The sequence below is a fragment of the Sodiomyces alcalophilus genome, assembly GCF_042370955.1.
Source record: "Sodiomyces alcalophilus JCM 7366 unplaced genomic scaffold ACRALscaffold_2, whole genome shotgun sequence".
NCBI lineage: Eukaryota > Fungi > Ascomycota > Sordariomycetes > Glomerellales > Plectosphaerellaceae > Sodiomyces > Sodiomyces alcalophilus.
In genome coordinates this window covers 5,430,686-5,456,828 of record NW_027263533.1, presented here as the reverse complement: position 1 = coordinate 5,456,828, position 26,143 = coordinate 5,430,686, and the positions used below count along the sequence as shown (strand labels likewise).

General features: G+C 56.9%; 9 protein-coding genes across 9 annotated transcripts; 6 read left to right on the top strand and 3 right to left on the bottom strand.

The window, feature by feature from the left end:
* Positions 1-124: 124 nt before the first annotated feature.
* On the top strand, positions 125-811 carry ACRALDRAFT_208103 (uncharacterized protein; the record flags this gene model as incomplete). The annotated part of the gene is made up of 5 exons (XM_071022394.1): positions 125-187; positions 215-293; positions 541-578; positions 649-696; positions 770-811. 5 exons carry the CDS (start codon positions 125-127, stop codon positions 809-811), a joined length of 270 nt encoding a protein of 89 aa, XP_070878045.1.
* Positions 812-814: 3 nt separating this feature from the next.
* ACRALDRAFT_1062083 (uncharacterized protein) lies at positions 815-3,558 on the top strand. The gene is made up of 2 exons (XM_071016534.1): positions 815-999; positions 1,096-3,558. Exon 2 carries the CDS (start codon positions 1,332-1,334, stop codon positions 3,129-3,131), a length of 1,800 nt encoding a protein of 599 aa, XP_070878044.1. The 5' UTR covers positions 815-999; positions 1,096-1,331; the 3' UTR covers positions 3,132-3,558.
* Positions 3,559-4,905: 1,347 nt separating this feature from the next.
* On the top strand, positions 4,906-6,089 carry ACRALDRAFT_2026423 (uncharacterized protein; the record flags this gene model as incomplete). The annotated part of the gene is made up of 2 exons (XM_071020390.1): positions 4,906-4,911; positions 5,019-6,089. The coding sequence occupies 2 exons, from the start codon at positions 4,906-4,908 to the stop codon at positions 6,087-6,089; spliced, it is 1,077 nt and encodes a 358-aa protein (XP_070878043.1).
* A 1,027-nt stretch (positions 6,090-7,116) lies between these two features.
* On the bottom strand, positions 7,117-10,777 carry ACRALDRAFT_2098084 (uncharacterized protein; the record flags this gene model as incomplete). Its single annotated transcript, XM_071022864.1, has 2 exons — positions 7,117-7,918; positions 8,019-10,777. The coding sequence occupies 2 exons, from the start codon at positions 10,775-10,777 to the stop codon at positions 7,117-7,119; spliced, it is 3,561 nt and encodes a 1,186-aa protein (XP_070878042.1).
* A 1,312-nt stretch (positions 10,778-12,089) lies between these two features.
* Positions 12,090-14,526, bottom strand: ACRALDRAFT_2052353 (uncharacterized protein; the record flags this gene model as incomplete). The annotated part of the gene is made up of 1 exon (XM_071021646.1): positions 12,090-14,526. The coding sequence occupies exon 1, from the start codon at positions 14,373-14,375 to the stop codon at positions 12,090-12,092; it is 2,286 nt and encodes a 761-aa protein (XP_070878041.1). The 5' UTR covers positions 14,376-14,526.
* A 1,472-nt stretch (positions 14,527-15,998) lies between these two features.
* Positions 15,999-16,623, top strand: ACRALDRAFT_208099 (uncharacterized protein; the record flags this gene model as incomplete). The annotated part of the gene is made up of 5 exons (XM_071022393.1): positions 15,999-16,014; positions 16,073-16,283; positions 16,372-16,452; positions 16,476-16,567; positions 16,607-16,623. 5 exons carry the CDS (start codon positions 15,999-16,001, stop codon positions 16,621-16,623), a joined length of 417 nt encoding a protein of 138 aa, XP_070878040.1.
* ACRALDRAFT_2058211 (uncharacterized protein) lies at positions 16,170-18,067 on the bottom strand. The gene is made up of 2 exons (XM_071021834.1): positions 17,902-18,067; positions 16,170-17,781 (listed from the first exon to the last, which is right to left on the bottom strand). Exon 2 carries the CDS (start codon positions 17,702-17,704, stop codon positions 16,658-16,660), a length of 1,047 nt encoding a protein of 348 aa, XP_070878039.1. The 5' UTR covers positions 17,705-17,781; positions 17,902-18,067; the 3' UTR covers positions 16,170-16,657.
* Positions 18,068-20,171: 2,104 nt separating this feature from the next.
* On the top strand, positions 20,172-21,062 carry ACRALDRAFT_1030192 (uncharacterized protein; the record flags this gene model as incomplete). Its single annotated transcript, XM_071014888.1, has 2 exons — positions 20,172-20,307; positions 20,530-21,062. The coding sequence occupies 2 exons, from the start codon at positions 20,172-20,174 to the stop codon at positions 21,060-21,062; spliced, it is 669 nt and encodes a 222-aa protein (XP_070878038.1).
* Positions 21,063-22,369: 1,307 nt separating this feature from the next.
* On the top strand, positions 22,370-24,613 carry ACRALDRAFT_2026418 (uncharacterized protein; the record flags this gene model as incomplete). The annotated part of the gene is made up of 1 exon (XM_071020389.1): positions 22,370-24,613. One exon carries the CDS (start codon positions 22,370-22,372, stop codon positions 24,611-24,613), a length of 2,244 nt encoding a protein of 747 aa, XP_070878037.1.
* Between the last annotated feature and the right edge of the window lie 1,530 nt (positions 24,614-26,143).

Below are 26,143 nucleotides of genomic sequence, written 5' to 3'. Positions count from 1 at the left end.
CGCCAGGGTGGCGGCGAGCGGGCAGCTGGGTTGGGTGGTTTTGGTGAACGACGTCAAAAGTGCGGCTCGCTGGGCGCCGGGGCCGACCAGTCGGAATGCCATTGTGGTGGTGGCCGGTGTCAGCATGTTGTTAAACGGTGTTGAAAAGACCAGATTGAGGCTTTCGATTTATTGGTGTGGCTTGTTTGTGAGCACCGTTGTTGGTGGTGTGAAGTTGGAAGTCTTCAGCAGGGAAGCTTCAGTTGCTGTGGATGCGAGTCTCGGCCAGCTCGATCCTGGAATGAAACTCGGTAGTTGCCTATCGAGCTATATTCGATAAGAAAGGATTTCCATATAGGCCCCTAATTACGTATACTATATAGCGGAAAATTTTTGATAGTATGTTAATTATCTCTTCTATAAATTTCTCTATAACTTATGCTATTTAATATACTATATAAATATAGTTTATATACTTATTAGTAATATATAGCTATTTAAATATATAATAAATAAAAACTATAATAAAAAGCCTTATAAACTACTCTGCATGTATATCAGCGAGCATGCTTATGTTTTTCTGTTCGGATCTGGCGCTAGTTGGGGGTTTTAGCGCGGATTTAAATAGGGCCTATTAAACTTATTTATTACCCCAGGCAGTATTCGGAGCAAACCAACTACTCCCACATTCCATTCCGACGACCTCAAGCTATCAAGGTATGCAATCGAACTTTATTAACGAGGCTCCGGGCCATTTGGCAATGTCTTTTATTTTTCTTGATGGAAGCAGATGTTGACGTTGTGGAATTTCCGAATTTCCAGGACTCGTTAGGGCGCGCTATCGCGTGGCTAGTTTCGGTTTTTATTCCTTCGAATCTTCGCGTCGCGAGGGCTCGTATCGTCCGTCTATATTCCGATCGTCCACCTAGAATACTATCCATTTCGGGCTTCAATCGAGTAAGAGCTGGGAAGGCAAGGCGGAAAGAAGGATAAGGACAAGCTAGGGACCAGAGAAAAAGAACGGTAACGTCCCCCCAGAACAGATTGGACTCCCGTCGACAAGTCGATTGGCCTGTCGATTTCCCTTGGATCCCAGAAGACTTCTAACCACCGCACAGATTAAGACCACGCTCGAAAATCTTACTAGGGCGGCTCTAGAAGCTCGACATTCTCTCGACTCTCTTATCGATGTCCGTTTGTACCCTGGCTTTGCGACATCCTCTCCCTCCGACGCCTACCCGCTGCCAAGAAAACGATTTTCCATTCTAGAGCCGGGCGGACTATGAGAGACAATGCCAGGCTCCTCCCGCATCAGACACTCGCGAACGCCCGGAAAAGCGGCGGCTCCAGCCATGCCTGCTGAACGGTGGACGTTGACCGTAGAACTCAACAAGGAGACATACTGCCAGTACCAGCCCGGCCGCAGGCGCCTAGCGCCCATCACGCTGCTCCCAACGCACGATAGCCAAGCCACCATCGTAGAAGAGTATATTGTGCGGCCTGAGGAAGCCCAAGACGGTCAACCGCATAGAGGATACCTCATCACCTGGCCCGACTTGCCGACGACGCGAATCACGGTCGATGCGGCGGAGATTCGAGACTACGTCTCGGCGCGGGAATACGAGAGATGGAACGAGGTGCAAGCCGAGGCACGCGAGCGTGCGGAGCTGGCCAAGGAAGAGGCCGAGAACGTGCGGGCGGTAGAGGAGGCGGAGCGACGCGAACGCGAGGAAGAACAGGCCAAACGCGGCATCAAGCTCCGTAGCGGCCTGCTCCGAAGCTCGCGCGATAATTCCATGGAGAGGCTAACGCGTTCCGCGTCGCGTGATGGCCGAAGGGAAGAATACGCCCAGCCGAAGAAGAGAGGTCGGCCTAGCAAGAAACGCCCGGGCTCGTTCCAGGCGGCGTCTTCGGCAACTGGACGGGATCAGATCGACGCCTCGGACGGCGAGGATGAGCTCTCCATTCGACAACAATTGGAAGGACAGGGAGCATGGGACGACAGCAACAACAGGCATATCAACAGCGAGTCCCTTTTGGCGGTGCCACGAGACGAGCGGACGGCCACGACTCCGGATGCGGCGAGCCGGGCTTCTAGCAGGTTGCTTCATTCGGAGCCGCCGCGGAAGAAGACGAGGACCGTCTCTCCTGTGGCGCTCCAACTGGGCGGGCCCCCACGAAAGACGAAGGACATGGGCGTCTCTTCCCAAGGCGAGTCGAAGCAATCGGAAAGCACAGGGCGGCCGACTGGATCTTTTATAACGCCCGGAACGGCGCAGAAGAGCGACCGCGGCCCGGCGACGCCCGCGGCGTCTGGTCGACCAGCCACAAGGACCGGCTCGGTACCGGCCAAGCCGTTGCGTGAAAGCAGCCGTCTGCTGGACGCCACACCAAAGCCCACTTTCACACCACTGCCGGTGAGCAGCTCGCGGTGGACTACGGTCCGCAGCGCATCGAAACCTCGCAGGACGCCGACGCCCAAGCCGGCGGCGAGTCAGAATTCGTCGTCGTCGACACAGAAGCAGCGGAGTACTAAGAAGTCTACGCCCGGCCCGAAGCAAGCCGCCACCGAGGACGCCGAGGGCGAGGGCGGAGGAGGAGGAGACGGCAATGAAGGCGGTCAGCAGGTATGGGAAGTCGAGCGGCTCGAAGCGACCAAGGTCGTGGTGGTGGATGGCCAGCGGGTGCGGCATTTCCTGGTGCGATGGAAAGGCAACTGGAGCCAGGACGAGAACCCGACGTGGGAGCCCGAAGAGAACATCCCGGCCGGTATGGTACGCCGGTTCCTGAAGAAAGCGGCGGCACCGGGTCCCGACAGGGCCAGCGACAAGCGGGGGCCCGCGTCGCGTGGAGCGGCATCGTCCCGTGCCGGTAGTCTCTGGACACAGAGGAAGTGGTCGAGCGTGTCGGAGGCCTTTGCGGGCAACGTGGACGAGGAAGACGGCTACGGATCCCACAGGCCGGACCAGCAAGGCGGGGACGATGGGCTCATGCTCAAGACGGAAAAGGATGACGATGATTACGGAGACGAGCTTCTCCTGGTCACGGACGACGCGCCGACTAGGCTGGCGCCCATGTCGGGCCAGAGTGTTTTGAGCTGGGAGCTGGCCATGGGACGGCGGTTTGGCGACGAGACGGGGATGGCGGGTTGACGGTGAAGATATTCTATCGAGCCTCCCATAACGTCCATCCAGTCCATCCACAACCGGGGGAAGCCTTTTATGATTTCTGTTTCGGCTTGCATTGCTGCGTGGCTTTGGGCTTTTCTTTCATTATGCAAAGTTTGTTCAGCATGCAAGACCTGGGAAGAAGACACGCGAGTCTGCGAGTCTTGGGCCTGATCAACCAAGGCCTTAGGCTAGGTCTTGGGTTTATTGGCATGGGCAGCCACCTCATTACATGGACCTACATATTATGATGTGTGCCTTTCACTCGACAGATAAGCTTAGAGGATCCATAAAGCAGGGAGGAAGCAAGCAGAGCGGACAACGAATAATAACATGAGCCTTTGGCTGATTAGCAAATAAAGGGAGTCCCTAAGTTGGTACTGATGGACGGAAAACATTGTGGTCGTGAGGCAGATGGTCAACTTCCCGTGTTGTCTATCATGCGATGGAAATCCCAAGACTACCTACACGGGATTCATGACAGGACGGTGATTGGAACAGGTCAAGTTGAAGAGCGTACGAAGCAGAATAGAATATAATTAATTACCATGGCCGACGATCACGATGTACACGTGTAGGATGCAGCTGACGACACCCAATGGACCTTTGGACGCCGGGATCGTGATAGGGGGCCCGTTTCGGATTGGCGGGCTATTCAGAATCATTATGTAAGTACCGAAAGTGCGAAGTATCAAGTACGTCGTACTGTACAAGCCAATACTTCGTACCGTGACATGCCTGCGCAACCTGGGCGGGTCACTTTCTGGGGGTGGAGTTATCGGACCAGCTTGAACCCGGACCACTATGAAAACAGACCACCTTGACAACCAAGTTCCCCAGCTTTACTGGCTCCATCGGAGTCCATTACCCACAGGCGGGAGAAACAACACACAGGTACCCATGTACACTGTACCTAGGAGATGGCCCTGTAACACTTTGTACAATGTCCATGTGCTCCCCGTACCACGAATTAGCGTGCCCCATCGATCCATCGATCCACTTTAGTCCAGACTGACGTAACCTATCGGATCCGGGAAACGGTGAAGGGTGAAGGTGAATGAATGGGAAAGCGCAATGCGAAGGAGGTACCACCCACCCTTTCGTCTCGTACGGTAGGCATGGCCCAACAAAGCCACTGCCCTGTTCCTGCTCCTGCTCCTGCTCTACCTGACTCTTGTATCTGGGCTTCTTCGTTTTCTCACTAAAAAACCACCTTATCCTCCTTCTTCCCACCCTCGGTCCGTTTCAATCCACATTTTGCGATTCCATCGCGTCGGCAATTTTATTATACCATCGTTTGCTTCAACGTTGCGACACAAGGTAAAAGGTGAGACGACAAACTCTCATGTGGCGGTATAACATTGCCCTTCTTACATTTTTCTCACCTTTCTCTCAGCCATTCGCCGATCCACCTATCCGCTCATCTACTACGATTGCGACGGCTACTGCGACGGCTACTGCGACTCTTCACCCCATACCTCCCAACCCGATGCGCCGACCACCCTATCTACATCTACGTGCCGCACCATCTATCAGTATCGACATCATCTGGCATCCGCCTCCCGCCATCTCCAGTCTCTCCCACAAATCCTCTACTTGTCGTCTCCTCTAGTTCTATGCGTCGGAAGTTGTCGTCGCCAGTTCTCTACCGGACGCCGCCAACTTGTACACGCCCCGACCTTCTCCGCATTCGCACATTCGCCCACGATCATCAGCTTTCCTTTCTGCCCAAGGCACGGAAACGTGTTTCCCAATCATCATGAAGGTGCGCTGCCCTTTCTTTTTTTTTTTTTTTCCTTTTTTCCATCTGTTTTCCCATTTCTTCTCGCTTTCCCTCTTCTCGCGACAATTGACCTAAATGACCATGCGCAGTACCTCCCGACCCAAGCCTTCGAGGCGGTGACGGGCGCTCTCAACTTCAACACCCCCGATTGTAGTGTCACCGGCGGATGCGACCTCTACACCACCAAGTCGTCCCGTGCCGATAAGAAACTATGGAAGGCCATCGATAGGGATCTCATGTCGCAGTATGCCTCTCTGCAAAGGCTCGGGGCAAGTCTCTCGCCGCCTCAGCGCGAAGCCATGATGGCCACCTCCCCCGACATGAAGCTCTTCTCTCAATCGAGTCCCTTTGGCGCACCCCTCACCGAGATACACAGCCGTCGCACCTTCGCCTACCTGATCGCCACCCTCAACGCGAGCCACCAACACTACGACTTTTCCCACGTCCTCCGCCCCGCCGACTTCAAGCGCGAAAGGAACCTGCGACAGGTCATGGTGAACCTAGACTCCATTCTGCAGACACTGCGACCGCACCCCGAAACCCAGCCGGGCGATCCGGTCTCGTCCGCCGTCATGGATCCCGCCGTGTGGGGCCCCCAGTGCTGGGCCATGATCGATAAGGAGATGCGCCTGAACCGATGCGCCATCTTCTCCTACTGCCCGGACGACGACCCCTTTGACGAAGACGAGTCGGCCTCGGCCATCTGGTCCACCCATTACTTCTTCTTCAATCGCCAATTGAAGCGCATCGCGTACCTTTACATCCGCGTCGTGCCCGTCGTGTCATCCCAGTGGCACGCCGCCCTGCGGCCCATGCTGCCGTCGCGCAGGAGTAGCTCCAGCGCCAAGCGACCCCACAGCGAAAACTGGGACGCAATGACCGCCAACAAGCGCACCAGGTACTGGCTGGGCGACCGCGACGCCGACGTGGTGCCCCCGCAGGACGACGACGAGATTCCCAACGACGGCTTCGTGTGGAACCGCGGCGCCGACGGCGACCTGCTATCGTTCCTCGACGAAGATTACGAGGCCGACCTGTATTACGACGAGGATGAAGACGATGACGATGACGACGACGAAGACGACGACTACGACGCCGACAGGCGCAAGAGCATTGTCCGGGGAATGAGCGAAGACCTCGTCGGGCATATGGAGATTTAACGTCTGCGCCTTGTACGGCGCCATCGATCTTGGTCTATTCTCCTTCCTCTCCACTCACCTGCACGTTTCGGATGCATATTTATGTGTATTGTTTGTTATTGCTCGGCGTGACTTGCTTTGATATCCTTTTTTTTTTCCCGCTACCAAAACCAGCCATCAACTGCCTGGTTTGGGATTCGGACCCTGCCCTGTTTCTGCTTGCGACGATTGATTTACGGGAGCTGCGAACGAAACAGAGTGCCAGGAGAAACAATGGCATTGACGATGAACGACGGGCACACGGCGTGATGACACGATACCCAACTTCCTCTCTCTCTCTCTCTCTTCATTCATCTGGCTGGGTGGCGCTGGCTGGAGTACCGGGAGGGCTATGTCGTCACGAAGGATATGGCGTGATGCCTGACGGAATTCGGTAGGTGAACCTCGGCTTGAGGGACGGTTTGGTACGATTATTCGTATGGCGATCAAGTAATACGCCAAGGACACTGGTTGGACGAGCACGGAGTTTTGGCTACGTGGTTATGCTGCTCTTTTCCGTTTACTACCCTTTTTAATTCTGTTTACAGTATTCTCGTTTTTCCCCCCCTAGCAACATATGGGGAAGAGATATTCTCAGCGCAGAATGGAAATGATCATTAAAGTGGTCAGTTAAGAGTTCAAGTGTATTCTATTCGCGTGGGATCCAAGTCGTCATATCCTTTCTCGACACCCGGTATGCTGCCTCTTGTCCTGGCATCTATCCTCCAGAAATCCAATCGAAATAAAAAGCAAAAAATCCAAATATTTGTACATTCGCTGTATAACCAAACCGAAGAACGCCCGTCGCTATATCCAATGTCCCGATGTTTTGGTATTCCCTTCCTCGCGCCAAATGTAAACAGATCTCCTCTCCAGCCCATCGTCTCATCGTCTCAAACTCCACAAAAGTCCCCGCATATTAGATCAGTTGTATTTCAGAAATGGGAAAGCCTCAGGCCGCCTTGGGAGGCTCGGGGCCGTGGGTGGTCCATCACCAACCCCACCAACCTCAACTTCCCACGGTGCCCGCCGCGGGCTCGCCGTTGCTCTTCACACCATGGGACCGCCTTCGCTCCGCCCCAGGCTTCCCCGCATCGTGCGCATCCTCTTCCTCCTCCGTCGCTTCTGCCGACTGGTTCGCCGACTCGGGCTCCTCCGGGATGGTGGCAAACTTCATGAGCACCTGTTTCAGGGCGGGCCGGCGGATGGGCTTGCTGAGAAACTCGTCCATGCCGCTCTCCATGCACTCCCTGACGTTGCTCTCCTCGGAAAAAGCGGTGAGCGCGACGATGGGCGCCTTGTACCCCATCTTGCGGATCAGCTTGGTCGACTGCAGGCCGTCCAGGTTGGGCATCTGGACGTCCATGAAGATGACGTCGAAGCGCATGTTGTTGTCCATGTTGGCCTTGACCAGGTCGAACGCCTCCTGGCCGTCCTTGGCGATGGTCACGTCGCAGACGTCTTCGAGCTTGAGCATCCTGCTCACCACCTCGATGTTGGTCGCGTTGTCGTCCGCGACCAGCACGCGCAGCTTCCCCGGGCCGGTCTTGTTGGCCATGGCGCGTGAGATGGCGGCCATGGAGTCTCCTGTACTCCGTGCGGTGTTCGGGGTCGGGTTCGTCGGGAAGTAGGGTTGTCGTAAGCCGACGAGCCTGGTCGCTTGGTGGCCCTGCACGCCACCGCCCGTACTCTCGCCGGTCGGTTTGGTGCCGGGTGTCGGGATAGTTCGCTGCGCGCCTTCCGTGATGCCGTCGATGGTGGCCACGCTGGTGGGTCTCGAGTTGACGCTACTAGATGCTGTGCTGGGGGTCCTGAGAAGAGGCCATAAATGGTAAGTGGGTGTACTGGGGAAGGAAACGGAAAATAGAAATAAAAAGATCATCAGGGGAACTGGAGCAGGGATATTCTTACATCTCGCGGACGTACCGCAGAGGAATGCACACGGTAAAAATGGAACCAACGCCGACCGTGCTCCTCAGAGATACGGAGCCGCCCATGATATCGGCCAGCTGGTGGCAGATACTTAGACCGAGACCGGTGCCTCCATACTTCTTGCTCAAGCCCGGGTCGCCCTGGACAAAAGGTTCGAAGACGCGCTGCTGCAGGTGCTCCGGGATGCCGGGCCCTGTATCCTCCACCTCGAACTCGAACATGAACGACTTGGCGCCAGGGGGCGGCGGTGTTGGGGCGCGGTCTTCAGAGGCCAAATGCGCCGCCATTTTCGATTCCATGGGATTGATGGAGAGGGCCGTCCCCTTGGTTGGCCCCACGATGGAGCCTGCTTTGGAACTGGCCGAGTGGGCAGGGGTACCGGCTGGCCTGTGCCGCGACCGGCCAAGGTGCTTCGAGTCCCGGGAGAAGGAAGAGGAGCGGCTGCTTCCGCCGCCGCCAGGGCCGCCTGCAGGGGTTGTCTCGACCTCCCCAATGCACCTGATGCGGACGGTCACGGTTCCTCCGGGCGGGGTGAACTTGACGCTGTTGCTGACGAGGTTGATGATGATTTGTAGGATTCGGTGCTGGTCGCCCCACAGACACAAGTCCTTGAGCCGGCTTCCACCTGCGCTGCTGGGCCCTAGGGCCGGTGGCTTCTTTTCCGTGCTGCTTGCACCCTCGGCAGTGGGGCTGGATTCGATAAGGTCAGAGTTTAAGAAGATGACGGATAAGGCGATGCGGCCTTCGCGGACTTGCTTGTCGAAGATGGAGAGTACCTGGGTCCTGATATCGGCGAGCCGGAACTCCTTCTCCTCCAGGGATACCTGTCGGCCAATCTGGTTCTTGGAGAAGCTCAGGAGGTCCTCGAGGAGATGCAATAGGAGCTCGCCCGACTTGTACAGCGTCTTGAGGGATTGCTTGATCCTGACAATGTCGGTCTCCTCCATGCACACGGCGCACATGCCGAGAATGCCATTGAGGGGTGTTTTGAGCTCGTGCGAGAGGTTTGCGATGAACAGCGTCTTGCTCTCGTTGGCGGCTTCGGCGGCCTTCTTGCTAATCTCCAGCTCCATCGTCCGCTCGGCCACCTTGTCGTCGAGCGAGGTGTACTGCTTGACCAGCTCGTCGCTCATGTCGTTGAAAAACTGGGTCAACTCGGTGAGCTCATCGATGATGATGTGTTTGCGGTCGTCGACTTTCCCGGGAATCTTGAAGGTGCGGCGGGCGCATTCTTGGTCGTGATCGGCGGGCGGTTCCTCTCTGGTCCTGTGGCCCAAGACCTTGGCGACGGCCGCTGCCCAGCCCCCCTTCTGCGACATCCGAGAGCGAGCCGAGATGGCGCCGGAGCCCGGCGTGTCATGGTCCTCGTGGTCATGGAATACTGTGTCGTAACCAGGCGGGGCGACGGTTTTCTCGGTAGCGGCCTTGAGTCTCCGGATGGGCAAGACGCTGAGGTGGGCCAGGGGGAAGACGAGGATGATGACGAGCCCGGCGGTCCCGAATACGCAGCCCAGGATGATGTTTCTCAGGGTGACAATGGGGTCGTCCACCTCGGATTTGGCCTGCTCGACGACGACGACCCAGCTCGCCACAGGCGTGTCGGTCCTAGCGACACCGACAGCCACGGGGACACCTTTCTCATTATGGGTCGCGATCATGGAGCTGGCGTTGTTCATGGTGTCGAATCGTTCGGTGAGCGAATCGTAGACGGCAGGAAAATCCTTGACGGGGAACGGGACATGGTAACCGCCGACATTGGCGTCACGGCTGGCGTGGTCATAACCGTGCGCAGGGGGGTGTCTGTCGGCCTGGCCCTCGAGGGGACGAGGGGGTAAGATGAAACGGACGGGGGTCTCGCCGAAGGCGTGCTTGTCCGGGAGGTAGGTTCGGTTGCTGGCGGGGTTGGAGGGACGGAAATGATTTGTCGGACTCGTAGGCCCGACGAGCAAGGTGACGCCGGTCCGACCTAAACCTTCGCGCGACTCTTGCACGGCAAACAGAGAGGCTGCAGAAAACACCATGGTAATGTATCCGATGACCCATTCACTACTGAACTGATCCCGGATAGGAACGGTGACAGACACGAGGGCATAACTCTGGTTCACGATGAGAGGGCCCAGAAGGAGACCCGCGCCGGTAGCGATAGGAACGCCGGGGAAGGCCTCGGCAACGTCGGCCTGCTCCGGAAGTTGGAGGACGCTTTGTTGGTCCGGCGACTCTATGTACGTCAGGTTGGGATAGAGCTGCGGCGGGTAGCCTTCGGGCGAGTCGTCGAGGTAGGCAGGTCGACCATCAGGGAGGGAGTGGGGCAGTCTGATCTGACCGACATGGCTACCGGTGACGTTGACGAGGCCATTGGGGTCGCCGGTGGCATTCCTGGAGTAGATTCTGCCCTGGACGACACCGGTGAGGAAACCGACGTCGATGGCGCTGGCCAGGTCTAGCCTCGCGGAGTCCCAGTTGTATTCGGTGGCATTGCCGGCGTAGAAGTCGTATAAGTATCGATGGATGAGGAGGCGGGAGGAGATGGTGTGGCAGTTGGACTGGATGAGCCCGAGTTGGGCCGAGATCTTGGAGGCCTTGAGGGAGGCCGTCAGGGCGAGCTGGGATCCCTCGATGTTGCTGATGAAGCGGTTGACAAAGACCCAGACGGGAACAGAAAGGATCATCAAGCCGAGCAAGACGGCCAGGACGACGAGGATGGCAAGCTGTTCTCGGATGGCGATCCTGATTGCCATAGTCCCGTTGGTTTACTTGAGGCGAAGTCTTGTCAACGCAGCGATTCGATCTGCATGGTACGCACAGCTGAACCCTCCCCTTTCTTTTCCGCTGAGTGAGGGTATAGATTGGGGGAGGGAGAGGGAGGAGGAAGAAAGAGCTGGTGTTGTTGCATGGACAATACAAAGTACGAAGATGATGTAGGAAAGAAAGAAACAAAATAAACAAAATAAAAAACGTAGGTATATTCATAGATGGAGGTAGGTACGGGTACCTAGGTACGGTACCTACGGAGCAAGGCCCGAAATGACAAGGGTGGGAGAATCTGGACCCGGCCGTCGTGGGGGGAAAGCGATCCCGACTCGATGTCTCAAACCTAATTTGCCGATAAAGTCTAGTCGACTGCGATTCGGGCTACTGACACATCACAAGGAGGCGAAGAAGTAAGGATACGTAGGGGCGGATATGATTCAAGGACGAAGGCGAGAAAAAAGAAGATATAAGGATGGAAGAGATTTGAATATTCAAATGTCGAGCGGACTGGAGGTACGAGGGGGGGGGGGGAGGAGGGCCAAGTTGACGGAGCTTTAGTATCTCTTATTCCGTATAGGTACCGGGTACTTAAGCTTTTACAATAGGTACAAAGTACACATGGTATATCTTCGAAGCAGTGTATCCAGGTACTCTGTATTTATTTTGTGGCAGACCCCAGGGAACCAAGTGCATTACATGCATCTAATTGACGTGATGGACGATGAACGGAACGAAATATGGAGAGGGTAGTAATAGTGTTCTTCCATGGAGAGGAGGTCAAGCGATAGTCGACTAATCGATGGCGAGATGTATGTAAGACGGTTAAACAAAAGTACCTACCGTAGTCTAAGAGTACCGGTCTTGGCTTGGTACCTGGTAATGACGAAGTTACCGAATCTGGATACCTTGCTCGCGGTCTAGACCGCCGCTTGTTCGGTGACGCGCGAATAGAATGCTCGTAGCAGGACGAATTTTCCTTACTACGAAGTATATTTTTCCATTTCCATATTTTTCAGGTCATATATCCGTCGGGCGTATTCCCGTAGTTCATCGTTACCAAATGCGCCACCGTCAGTACCTCATGAACATCGTCATAAGACAGCGAATTCCATCTGCATACCGACCCCATCGCAGCCTGAACCTTCAGTAAGTACTGTCCCAGGTTACATATCTCATAACTATACATGATTTTCCCACAAAAGAATTAGACGGAATGAAAGAAAGAATGGGAAAAGTATGAAACACAGAGAATAGGGAAAGCTTGAAGAGGTAAAAAAAAAAAGAAAAGAAAAGAAAACGTCATGTTCGAGTAAACATCAGAGGTACCAGCGCCGACTGACTCGACATGGCCCTCTCATCCGTCAACACACTAACAAAACTCTTGCCGAACATCCCGTCCCGGAGCCGCATGCCCAGAGCGCAGCCGTCAGGCCCCGGGACAGGAGACGCGTGCTTCTTGACAAACTGCTCCGAGAGCTTCAGGAGCACCGCCTCCTTCGCCCTCCGCAGCGCGCTCGTCCTCGCCGCCGCGTCCTCGGCCAAGATGCGCTGCGCTTCTTCCTGCTCAATGTTGCGCTGCACCGACGACAGGAACCCGTCCGCCGCCTCCGCCTCCGCCTCTGATCCCCCTCGCGCCCCGTGCCCGTTGGGGTCGTACACCGTCGGCTGGAGGAGCACCGGCGGAGGGCTGCCGTCCATGATGGGCGCCGTGATGTGGGACGTGTGCGGTGGCGTCGATGGTCGGGTCGCCGCGGGTTCTTCATGTCTTGACCGCCGCCCTCGCGAGACCGACCCGGTCGACGGTTGTTTTTGCAGCTGCGGTGGGCTGTGGCTGTGGCTGTGGTTGTGGCTGTGGCTGTGACTTCGACTGTGGCTTCGGCTGTGGCTTCGACTGTAGCTGTGGCTGTAGCTGTGGCTGTGGCGACCGGAGGAACCGTCTCCATCCCCTACCTCGCCCCTCTCCCCATCCCCGTCTTGTTCCTCATTTCGCTTTCTTCTGCGCTTCCTCTTCTTCTTCAGTTTTGCGGTAACCGCCCTGCCGGCTTCTCGCGCCGCCGCAATTTCGCTGGCCAACTCATCTTCGAGCCCGTAGATTTCATGACCGTCAGGGAGGACGTCGTGTCCATCTCTAACCCCCATGCCGGCCAGCTCAAAGTCAACGAGCTCCTGCAACCCGCCAAACCCGAAGCTCTCATCGAGAAGCTCGCGTGAAGCGGCAGCCACGGCAGCACTGGGCGTCGAAGGCAGGTCGTCGTGCGACGGTACCGTGTGGAGACGACTGCTGCTGCTGCTGCTGTTACCACTGCGGCTACTACCGCTGCTGACGTCGGACCTGCTCCGCGACAGCGAGTACTTGGACCAAAGCGCCTTGCCAGAGGACGACACATCCTTCTTCAAGGGCGCCAGCGCGTCGTCCCAGGCCCCGCCGTCGGCGAGCACCACGTCCTCAAAGTCAAACTCCCGCACCGTCGGCCGGTGGGCGTCCACGAGCGCCGACAGCTGCGGGGCGTTCATGACAGCGTTACGGACGGTCATGCGGCGCAGGCGCGGGAAGACGAGCGGCCGACGGCCCGGTGCGGGCGGTAGCGGGGACATGGGGCTGGTAACCTCGTTGAACAGCTTGCGGCTCGTGCGGGGCCCGGCGAAGAGCGGGTCGTCCGCCAGGGCGAGCGGGCAGGGTCCGCGGAGCCCGAGCCAGGCGAAGGACAGCTTCTCCAGGGACGGGGCCAGGCCGCGCAGGTAGTGGTCGATGACCTGGAGGTGGTCTCGGCCGGGCGACGTGGGGTCGGAAAAGTCCCAGCTCTCGACGGCCAGCGAGAGGCGGCGGATCTGGCGCCAGCGGCGCGGCGAGGAAGGGAGCGCGCCGAAGGAGCCGGCGGGCGCGTGGCGGAGGTAATGGAGCGCCGACGGGTGGACGTGGTCGAGGGACAGGTGGTCGAGACGGGTGAGCGGCGCCCTCTCGATGGCGATGCGCAGGCTGATGAGGGCGTAGTCGACGGCGTCGCGGCGATAGCGCTCGCGCGGATCTTGCCCCGGGGTGCGGACGGTGAGGTGGCGGAGGTTGGGGAGGTGGCGGAGGGCGTTGATGAAGGAGGGCACGTTGGTGGCGGCATGGAAGAGGGGCGGGTACTGCTGGGTGAGGATCTCGCCGAGTTCCGTGTTGGCATACTTGGGACGGGAAAGGACCGAGGCCATGGAGGTGTGCGGGGTGTAGAGGAAACAAATCTCGGCACCGGTGGCCGGATGGATCAGCGGCGGGAGGAAGGTGGCGGCCGAGTGCGGGAAGGAGAAGGCCAGGTGCTCGATGTGGTGGCCGACGCGCCCCAGGGCCTGGACCCGCGAGGCCTTGGTGAAGGTGTTGGCCATGAAGGTGAGGTGGATCCTCTTGAATAGGCGCTTCGTCGTGACGTTGCAGCAGGCGGACGAGGCCAGCCGCAGGGCCGCCAGGTCCTCGCGCGGCAGCAGGTCGAGAAGGCGGTCGCGGACGGGCTCGTTTCCTTTTTTCCACAGGCGGTAAAACGGTGTCATTGCGGTTTGGGTCTCGTGATGTGGGTGGTGGTGTCGGAAGTGTTGGTGGGCGTCCATGGTGGCTGTCTCATATCGTTATGAAACGAGAAGCCTGGGACGTTGCTGTTGGGGCCGATCTGGTGGGAGTCGGTTCCAGGAGGGGGGCCAGCAGCTATACACCTCAACCGTTGGATTCGAGGTGTCGTATGAGGTCACAGTTGATTCTGTGAAGAGGAACTTGTGGCTGATGAGGTGGATGCGACAATGTGGTGAGGTTTGAGAGCTGGGCAGGTGAGTGGAGGCTTTTCGCGATACCAGTGAAGTCACTTGTTGACCGACGTCAAGCATGTGCGAACGTCGGTGTAGGTAAGTAAGGTCAGGCAGGGCCAGGAACTATGATGCTCCAATCGAGTATACAGCAAGTCGATATCGCTGCTGCATGCAAGGGAAGCAAAGTTGGAAGAGAGAAACAATCCAAAGCAGGTACCGATGCGCAAAGTACGCACGTAAAAGGTGCAGGTCTTCCAGAGCACGAGAAAAAAAAACGGTCATGAACGGGTGACCCAACCGACCCGGGCCAGAGACCCAGGTGGCCTGTTATATGCATCCACGTCGGCCGTCTTCGCCATGTAGGGCGTAGGGGATCACGGGCCCCGCCACGGTCGTGTTATTCTCCCATGGTGTTTCCATCGTCCATCCACTGGAGCCCCATCTACTCGCAGCCGTCGCCGCCGTGATGCCTCTGTCAAGAACGACTGGTAATGACTCACTCGATTCCCGCATATGCAGCAGCGGTGTGTGCAATGTTGGAGCTGGGTGTTTGCAGTAGCGAGGTCCAAATTCTGTGGGATCCTCCCGCTTCCGTGCCTCTCCCTCGGCACGCACCGCGACACCGACGCGCCGGCCGTCTTGACTGGTTGGTAGCCTTCAAGCCTGCATGGCGTCTTCACGGGGCGGTGGCTCTCATCCACTACCCTTCAACGGGGAGTGGATCCGGGGGGCGCCTTGCATTGCAGCTGTGGTCGACGTCGTGTGGTCGGTGTTGATGGACGTTGATCTGCCCCGCAATGCCGCTATCGATAACGCGTATCGATAACGCGTAGAGCGTGAATCCAAGGTACTTAAGGTACGTACCTGAAAAGGTAAGACACGCGCTCCCGAGATTGTCATTGGACAAAAACTGCGGGGTCTTGGTTCCTTGGTCATTGTGATTGGATCAAGACTCGACGCGGGGGTTTGACGTGTCGAGAGACGCGATCTTACACGCGACGTCCCGCGCGTCCTTTGTCTTGTCGTCCCAGTAGTAACTTGCGACCGCGTTGTTATTGCCGCCTCTTAACAACGACCTGTTGACGATGATTGTCTGGAAAGAACACACGCGACGACAGTGGCCTTTGCGCGACTCGAATCCGAGCAACCTCTGGCTCGACTCAAACCTGAGCAACTAGCCGACTACAGTACTTCGTACTCTCCAAGGCCCCTGTCGCATATACTGGTGGAATGACGACCTACCAACCCTTCGCCTCTACTAAGTACTCATGCTCTTTCAGGATGACAATACGGAATATGAACGACAACAACAACAAAGGACTAAGCAATTGCCAACCATCTCTCCCTCCACCTACTTATCATCATGAAACAATACATTTTCTTAGCTTTACCTACCCCATTGTCCGTCCTACAGCCCGCAGCTGACAGGCCATGGTCTTCCTTCTTTGTGGTGACATGTAAATCTCTTCACCACCAAAGCTTGTATGGACCCAAGTGTCACACAGGGGGCCCCGAGATACGCGCTATTGGCTATCGTGTAAAGCTCATCGAGTCACAGTACCAACGCATTCCCAACCAAAGCTGTCAAGAACGCGAGTGCTGCTGGATTCTATTGATCCTCTTATTGTTCATGCGCATGCTGGATATCTTTGTGATTGGGAGACCAACTCTTCTGGAAGGCCCCAGCCTCTTCTCGTCGTCCCACCTAAACCTGGAGTGAACCGAGGGAAAATATCCGCAATGTTTACACGCCACAACGGACAGATATACCCTAGCAGCAAAACAAGTGACACCTACTTGATAGGGCGCTGGTGCCATGCGCCAACTGTTTACCCCTCTCCATACCATGCAATATTACGAATCCTCAAGACTCCAATCCTAAACAGTATCATCTCTTGACCCGCCTAGCCCAATGATTCTATTTGGTATCGCCGTCTTCCCTTGTCACCCTGACAACAACCTGGACGTGACCATCCAATCAGTTCCGCAAACGACGGCCAGTAAACTAAGGTATCTGTACATATCCTCCGCATGTGGAGTTCCACGTACGTACTGAGGTTGACTTGCTACCCAGCATTCGCGCACACCTGTCAACCCTTGGGCTTCCTCCTATAATTCTGACCACGGGATTTGCGGTTGCCATTGTTCGATGGCTGCACCGAGGACCCCCCACGCTTATCGTTCTTCGTGTGTGGCCCCTGTTTCCCTTTGGCCGGGGCCTTTGGCTGCGCCGCCGACTGGCCAGGTCGGGACGGCCTGGGTGGCATCTGGTTCAGCCCAGGAGGCCGGGGCGGCAGCGGATGAGCGAACGCGCTGTAGCCCCCAGGCGGTCCAGGAGGAGGCGGACCGGGAGGCAGAGGGGGCTGCGCATACGAAGCCGGAGGCGGCGGTGGTGGCGGTGGTACCAACGGCGGCGGCGGCGGTCGCCCCCCATTGACCGACTTGAACTGGATGTTGCTGGCCACCCGCATTTTCCCAGGCGGCTCCCTGGGCCGTACTCTCTCTCCGATGAACTCGCCCTCCTCGGACCCCTCGCTATCCGGATAAAAGATATGGGTCCTCTTCGCGCCGGCGCCCTTGATCCTGAGTTCAGGACCCGGCTGCTCCGGCGCGCCGAAACTAGCAACAGTCGCCGCGGCCTCCTCGGTCGAGTGCGGGTCCACGTACAAGTCCCGGTTCTGCAGCGACCAAGTCAAGCTGACGGACCTATATCCCCGTAGACCGCAGTCCGAGGAAAAATGGCCTTCGGCGCCGCAGTACCCGCAGAATGCCGGTATGTCTCGCACCCTTTTGACGTCTTGGCTCCGGGGACGGTAGGAGCGCCAGACCTCATCGCAAATCTCCTCGTGGTGTTCCGCGCCACAAAAGGCGCATTCCAAGCCTTCGTCGTCCGTCATGGCCAGCTTCTCCTCGCAGACAGACTCCCGGTGGCCCAGCTGTCGGCACTTGGGGCATCGTGAGCGAAGTGGGCAGCCCCAGGAGAAGTGCTCGCCTCGACAATGGCGGCATAACGTATGTTGGCAGTTCAGAGCCGAGTGCCCGAGCGACGCGCAGACAGTACACACGTCGTAGGGGCCGGACGTCTTGGGGAAATACTTTTGCTGTTGGCGCACTGCCTCCTCCTCGTCCACAACCATTCGCCAAGACGGTTCGTGAGCTTCAGCGGCGGCGCCAACGGCAGCGACTGGGTTCTTGTGGGTATGGTCGGTCGCTCCTTCTGAAGCATCAGCACGTTCCGATTCTTCCCTAGATTCCTGGCCCTCGCCAGGCTCAGACCCAGGTTCGGGTCCAGGTTCGGGCTCGGGTTCGGGTTCGAGCAGAGACGCCCACTCACTCGCAGTTGGCGCATGTGCTTCATGCTCTGAAGAGATTGGCTGTGGCTCATGCTCAGGCTCAGGCTCCGGCTTGGACTCTGGTTCCAGCTCTGGTTCCGGCTTTGGGCCCGGATTTGGTTCTGACTCGGGTTCTGCCTCGGGTTCTGCCTCGGGCTCCGGCTCGTTCTCCGGCTCGAGTTTCGGCCCCGACTCAGTCACAGTCAAGGAACGAGATGAAGCTGGGGATGGATTAGAACCGCTTCCACTATCCCCATTCGCTCTAGAACCCAACAACTTGCCATCGGACGGCTCGTGATCCGCCGTCGTCTTCCCGGTGACATCTAACGCCGGGGTAGAACTCCCTTCTTGAGGCTCTGTACAGTCTTTCAAAATGGCGGAAACAGTGCCAAGCTTCCGCAGCTTATTGAAGGCTTTCTTCACAAGGGGCCGCCACTTAGCTTGTTTCTCGCCGTCCTTGCCCGCCGGAGGGGACACATGCTTCAAATGGAGGCCGACGAGCACATCAACGATGATGTCGGTGAGTTTTTGTTTCTTCTCGGGGTTCTCCTCGACCAGAGCTGTGCACCATGCGCGAAACCACTTCTCAACCGATTTGGTGTCCGACGGCGTCGCGGGAAGGACGATTCCAACGGGTAGTGTCCATTGCACACCGTACGCCTTGGTCTTGCGCGGCCCGCCGCCACTCGCGTGAGAACCAGCTGCAGCGGCCGTCATCGTTGGTGGCGAGAGGTTCTCCACCTGCCTCGAGACTTCCGAGCCAGGCTGATCTGCCTCGGCCACCAACGGCGGCGCCTTTCCGGGCTCCAAAGTCGGACCGGCGGCTCGGCCGACAGCTGCGGCGTCGGTTCCTTCTGCATGTTGCCCGTCGAGCGCGTCGTGGGTTGAAATCGGCGAGCCCGTCTTCTGCCGCTTAGGCCCTGGCTCGGAAGAGGCGCCTGGAAACGAGGTCGAGTCGCATGCTCTACCCTCTACGCCTTCGAGGGGACGCTTCCGGGTGGCCGACTCTGCGTCCGCTGCGAGTCCCATGGAACCAACGGAGACAAGCTTACCAAGCTTGTCCAGGTGGCGTACGTTCGTGCGAGGCGGGAATATGTAAACGGGATCTGAGTAGGGGCCCCTGGGCCGCTTAAAGCCAAAGCTAGGTTCGGCAAAGGAGTCCAATCCTTATGTCATTCAGGGGCGCTTCTCACTGAACTAGTCCAGAAATTCCTCAGGTCTGCCGGCCACCATTAAGAAAACGACCCGACGATAGGTTGATCTTCGTTTCCTATATCGGGATGATCAAGGAAACGTGTGTCCTCTGTCCCAGAAAGGAGTGATGGAGGTCTCAGTATCACCGGACCGGTGCTGCGAATGGCCGTTCGATGAGGTAGATGGAGTCGTAGGGTAATAGGAAGTAGACAGGATTCTGCCTCTGTTAGTCTGTTAGACCAAGATTGATGAGGTTATCAGACACCTTTGCGTTTGTCGGCCTCTTTTTGATCAGGAAGGCAGAGTCAACTACGAGGTCATGAGAGTTGGAAATTAAAGAGAAAAAGTTGTACTTCGTATAATGATTATCTAATCATACTCTGCAGTCAGCAGGTAGAGCAAAGAGGGTCCTGGTACTGCTGCTGATTGGCTAATGTTTGTCATACGTATTCGTACATATCTAGGTACCTAGGTACCTACAACGTTGTAAGGGGCAAAGATCACCATATGGCCCCTGCGCAAACCTGAAATCTAAGGTGGCCTGGTCGTGCCTGCTCTGCCTGCCAAAGGGTCCCCAAGCTAAGGGAGGAGTGCCAAGCAACCTCTTACGACGACCACGCAGCAGCTTCGAAGAAGAATCTCGCATCTTGCTTTCATTCCATCGCTCAACCACCCTTTTCCATCCACGATACTGTGTCCTATCTGCCCACGACTTGTTCCTTTTCGAATCACCACCCTATCCAGTCCTTCTCTAGGTGGTGTATCTTATCAGACGACCGTCGACAACACCCTTTTTCCATCATTCTTTATACGTCCTGTCCTGTCTTGTCTAGCTTTCCCATTCCATCTCGATTCTTTGCTTGCTTCCCTTCTTTTTGTGACATCGTTAGGAGGCCATCAGAAACTCGTCTGCTGAGACCCGAGTTGCCTTACGGGAGCTACCATCTTCAACCAACTTTCCATTCATCCGCCAATAGAAAATAACGTCAAGCTGTCTTCGCCAATCCTCCTCCCGCGCACCGTCTCCTACGACGCGGCGGCCAACTCCCCTCCACATCGCAACACCTCGTACGGAACCATGGCGGACCGAACAAGCAGACGCAGGAGATCTAGTAGCATCCTCCAGGTCCATTACGAGCCGCCCGAGACACTTGAGCAAATAAGTGACCAGGCCGTCGTACCCAACCTCAATGCCAACTGGGTGAATGCCAAAGGTGAGCAGTCAGTCCAGTCCCTTACGAATATATCTCTTCGTTTCCCGTTTTCCCGCAATCAACCGCCCGCCACCCGCAGCCCAAAAACCTCCACGGGACGCCCAACTCGGCGGTTACTTTGCAAAGCAATAGCCTCCTTGTCGCCCGTTTCCTCGCCACTTGCCGTCGTCATCTTGGGTCACATGTGTTTCTTTCGCTGACGGCTCCATGCCTACTGAACAGGAGCCTGGACTATCCACCTCGTACTTATCGCCGGCCTCAAGATCTTTTACGACATCATCCCAGGAGTGTCGCAGGAGACATCCTGGACTTTGACAAACATTACCTACATGTGCGGATCATACATCATGTTCCATTACGTACGGGGCATCCCCTTCGAGTTCAATGGCGGCGCCTTCGACAACCTGAACATGTGGGAACAAATCGACGACGGCGCCCAGTACACCCCCGCCAAAAAGTTCCTCCTCAGCGTACCCATCGTGCTCTTCCTGTTGAGCACCCATTACACCCATTACGACCTGGCGTATTTCAGCATCAATTTCCTAGCTCTCTTGGCTGTGGTTATTCCCAAGCTTCCATTCGTATGTCCTGTCTTTGCCAATACTTTCCCCCACCCCACCCCCCTCCCCGGTGTCATCTCGTTCCTGGACACTGGCAAAGCCAGTACGGCAGTGGCGGGATTTGAGGCTAATGTGGCGGCGTTTCAGAGCCATCGCATGCGCTTTGGACTCTTCCAGGGAGTTCCCGAGGACTAGAATATCCCGTACAGCAACTAGGTTACCGTGTGGCTGCTGTTAGCGGCGTTTTGTTAAGGAAACTCACTGGTTCCTGGCACTACTACCATGAGAGTCGATAGGGAAAGCGAGAGAGAAAGAGAAAAGAAGAAGAAGAAGAACAATAGAGAGATCACGGTCCAAGAGGAAATGGAGGATGTTTGAACCAGGAACATACAGCACAACATGCGGTAGCGAGCATTTTTCCCGTACCATGTCCACGGGATGATATCCGCCTGAGCGTTTTGCGAATCAGATGGGGCGAACGATAGCTTTCAGTCGCGCAAAATCGACCAACCGTTGGGTCTCGAGTTCTTTTGTCCTTCGTTTCCGCTCTCTTTGTTTCGTTCGGTCCTAATGAAAACCATGGCACCTCCTGGCGCGGGAAGACAAAACTGAAGCACCAATCATATGACGCCTTCCTCGAGCGCACCAAGGGAAACGAACTGTGGAACTCTGGGCGCACTTCTGAATAACCACCATGGTCGGGCATTACGAAGAGAATACGGCTGCAACCCGTGCCGCTGGTTCTCCTATACCGCCCTGTCAACGGAGAATGGCTTCTCTCTAGGTGGAGAGGTTGGTGTCTCATGGCGCTCGTGATGCATGGCATTGCGAGCCCACGTTCAAGCCAGGCGGCCCGGGAACGTCTCGTCTCGCATGCATGTCACCACCCAACAATTGTGATGCCTCGACTAACCCTTCTTGTCCCCATCTCGACACATGTTGGGCCTTGGGAAACTAGTTCCTCAGCCGCAATGGTTATCCGAGATGTCCTTACGAGAAGACGGGTGAGCCACGAAACGAACCATGTCCCGCACACTCGCCTCCTCAACACGCCGGAGCACCGCTGTTTGACAGAGTCCGCGCGTCTTGTCACCCGAGATTGACTTCCACGTTCTGTGGTGGCTGCTTTTACGGCATGCTTGTCCCAGCTTGCCTATCGATCGAGTTCCATGTCGATCGACCGAGTCCGAGGTGTGGGAGACGGAGCTTAACTTGAATGGGATGTTGAGGCTCACCTCCTGAAGCACGATACGGGGCATGTCAAGCATTATAAATGACCACCCTCCAAGCCCTCGGCGGACATATTCCCTCCTATACTCAACCTTCTCCTCAAGCCAGCTTGTTCCTGACAATTGGCATCAACGGGCGCCCCGACAACCGGCTACACATCTCATTTCTTCGCTTTCAACCGTTCCCCCAAGTTAGATCCTGCTCCCTTTTCAGCATTCCCGTGGTTGGGTTTGTCTTTTTTAACTTGCTAGTCTTCAACCTTTCTTGCGACCATGAAGGCTCCCGCTACCCTCGTGGCCCTCCTTTTCGGGTTGGCCCAGGTTTCCAATGCCGCCGCCATCGCCGAATCTGCCGCCGCCATTGCAGAGCCTGCCGACAGCGTTCCCTCTGTCGCTGAGCAGGCCGGCGACTTCGACTGCCTCTCGAAGAAGTGCCGCGTCCAGCCCGACCTCAAGGGCTGCCGTCACTGCCGCGTGGTCACCGTCTGGTACCATGGCGATGGTCCGGATTGCCGTTCTGACCACTGCCGTCACGACTCGAACCACAAGGACTGCCAGCACTGCCACAATCGCCACAAGAAGTATCAGAAGCATGATAGCAACCGCACGGACGAGTGCCGTTTTGAGCACTGCCGGTACCTCCGGAAGCACGAATGCCATTCTGAGAAGTGCCGGAACGACGTGAACAGCCACGGCTGCGGTCACTGCCGCCACCGTGACGGCCACAAGTCTCATGGCCACTCCAAGCGGGAGGCTAGTGGTGGCGGCCATCACGGCGGCCATGGTCACGGTCACGGTCACGGCTGCCACTCGGGCTTCTGCCATGAGAACCATCACCACCACGACTGCAGTCACTGCTCCCATCACCACCACGGTCATCACGGTCATCACGGTCATCACGGTCATCACGGCCACGGTCATCACGGTCATCACCACGGCGGTCACCACCACCATCACCACTCCAAACATCACCACCATCACCACGACCACCATCAACATCATGCTCACCATGGTCATCATGGTCACCATGGCCATAAGCACGGCCACCACAAGCGTAGCGGTGATAACTTTGGCGGCCATCACGGCGCTCACGGTCACGACTGCCACACGGGCTTCTGCCACAACAACCACAAGCACCACGCCTGCAGTCACTGCACCCCCTTCGGCAGCAGCCATCAGCATCACGGCCATCATCATCATCATCACCACGACCACAACAACCATAACCACGGTCACCACGCCGGCCACCACGGCCACCACGGCCACCACGGCGATCTCGACGGCGGTCACGGCAAGGGCCACGACGGAGGCCACGGTCACGGTCACGGCCACGGCCACGGCGACTGCCACGACGGTAGCTGCAAGCACCATGAGCACGGCCACGGCCACGGCCACGGTCATGGTCATGTTGGTCATGGTCACGGTGGTCATGGTGGTAAGGATGATGGCCACGGTCACGGTCACGGTCACTCGTGCGATTCGAACTTTTGCCGCAACAACCAGCACCACGAGGCGTGCCGCCACTGCCATCATAACCAGCACCACTCCCACGGCCACAGGCATCACCACCACCGCCACGACTGCAATTCGCACCACTGCCGCGGCCACTTCCACCGCAGCGGCTGCCACCACTGCCGCAAGGACAGCAAGAAGCACAGCGTGTTCCGCGAGTACTACCACCGCAAGCACTTCCGCAAGCACTCCTGCGACTCGGAGCGGTGCCGCAAGGACTTCCGCCAGGAGGGCTGCCGCCATTGCGAGCGCGCTGAGTTCCGCAAGGAGGAGCCTACTACGGTGCGCAAGCAGCCCAAGATCATCAAGGTGTCCCGGCCCGAGACCGCGGAGGTCGTCGCTGAACAGACCGCCCCCCAGTGCGACCAGGCTGGTTGCTCTGTCGTCGTCCAACAGAACAACGGCGCTGCCGTGACCCAGCAGGTCCCCTCCAAGTCCATCCAGGTCCCTGTGGCTAACTGCCCGACTTGCCCTCCTCAGAAGACCTGGGTCCCGGCCGTCCCCGTTCCCCAGCTCCCTCAGCCCGCCCCTGAGCAGCCCGCTCCCCAAATGCCGGCTCCTCAGCCCGCCCCTGAACAGCCTGCTCCTCAATATCCCCAGCCCGCTCCTCAGCCTGCTCCTCAGCCCGCCCCTGAGCAGCCCGCTCCTCAATTCCCCCAGCCCGCTCCCCAGCCTGCTCCTCAGCCCGCCCCCGAGCAGCCTGCTCCTCAGTTCCCCCAGCCTGCTCCTCAGCCCGCCCCTGAGCAGCCCGCTCCTCAATTCCCCCAGCCGGCTCCCCAGCCTGCTCCTCAGCCCGCCCCTGAGCAGCCTGCTCCTCAGCTCCCCCAGCCTGCTCCTCAGCAGCCCGCCCCTGAGGCCCCCGAGGCCCCTGAGCAGCCCGCTCCTCAGTTCCCCCAACAGCCCGAGCCCCAGCAGCCGCTTCCCGTGAGCGTCAGCGGAGCCTCTCGCCTCCAGGCCTTCTCGGGTCTCGCGGTGGCTGGCCTGGCTGCCATTGCCGTCTTCTAAGGGACGTAATTGTTCCTTGTTTTTGGCATGCCGTTTTCCAGCAAGCGGTCCAATGAAGTGGAGGAAGGTAATCTGTGGATTGGAAGAGGGGGAGGAGGAAAAGGTTTTGGGGTCTAGGCGTGAGGTTTTCCCGTGGTGGGAAAAAAATGGGTGTGCGAACTGTTCGTTTCTTCCAGCCGACCCAGCGATTCATTTCTCTGCTTCTTCCGCCCTTTTTTCGACTTCTCGCCGTCCTGCCCGTCGAAATGCCTTTTCTTCCTCGCCCTGAGGATTACAATCAGATTGTCTCCCACACCTGCATTGTCGTTGGAAAAGGGATGCCGGCAGCCTGGACTTTTTTCTTTTTTTTTCTGTTTCCTTGCGAGAAGTTGGCCATTCTAGAAAAAAGGGGGGGAGTTATTTTTTCACGGTCGGCCCGCGGATGTGAACATTTTCAGCCCATTTCTCTTCTCCATGGTTTTGACGCCTGGATTCCCCTTGAGGCGATCTGTTGGGAAGAGGAAAGGTTTCATCGGTTGGGTCACTGTACCTTAGACGAGCACAACGGCGATACTTGCCCATCTAGTACTAATAACGACTTGAGTTCCAGAAACATTACTGTGCAGTAAATGCAAACCTTTGTGACATGTCTGGTCGTGGAGCCGCACTGACTTGCTGGCCCTTCTATGCAGCGCCTCAGTCTGGACGGACATCAGGCGTGCTGAGATGTGGGAGCAAACTGGCTCCTGACTCGTCCTGTCCCAGCATTTTAAGCCGATGGAATTTGAAATTACTGTCTGACTAGTCTAAGATGGTGTTGAGTAAGAGGGTAGTGGTGTTGTCTGTTCTCAGTTGGCGTCTCGAATCTTCCCACACAATATTTCTACATTACCATCTTACACCCAAGGAGAATAGGAGAAAAGAACATGCGGCAAGAAAGGTCTACGAGATACAGCCAGTCTTTCACTGCGTAGGAATAGGAATGTCTGGAGGCATGAGTCCGACTGATACTATGCAGCACTGGTTGGGTAATGGTCTCCCCCCTTTCCCCTTCAAAGAAATAGAGCCTTGTCTCTTTGTTCATGAACAACGACAACAAGACCAGAGACAGTGAACAAGGCCAGTTCATCATTGTCATGCCATACATTGGATGTAATAACACAAAGAACATTGTACATTAACACGAAGTCTGGGAGACTGGATTCCTTTGTTTCCCGGAAAACGTCTTCACCCTCGACTGAGCTCCTTCAAGGATGTGAAGCCTCGGCGTATATTCCCAGCCTTGTCGCAACAAGGCATTGATTGTTCACTGTTCTCTACGTTGTTCTCTCAGAATGAAAGCTCCATTGTGCGTGCAATGTCCATGTTCGCATCTATTCCATCAGTAATGCCTTTGGCCTCCTTTTTCTCGCCACAGAGACCTCTACCTGACCTAGTTTCCATGCAGCGATCATGTTCATCCAGTGGAATCTTTCAACGCGACTGTACTCTACTGTACCGCCTTCGAAACAGCTTATCTTCTCGATGGCTCCCGTCATATATAATGCCATG

What these genes read in the sequence shown, in the direction of transcription:
- ACRALDRAFT_1062083 (XM_071016534.1), top strand. Translation starts at nt 1,332, where the DNA reads ATGCCTGCTGAACGGTGGACGTTGACCGTAGAACTCAACAAGGAGACA.
- ACRALDRAFT_2058211 (XM_071021834.1), bottom strand. Translation starts at nt 17,704, where the DNA reads ATGGTTGTGGACGAGGAGGAGGCAGTGCGCCAACAGCAAAAGTATTTC.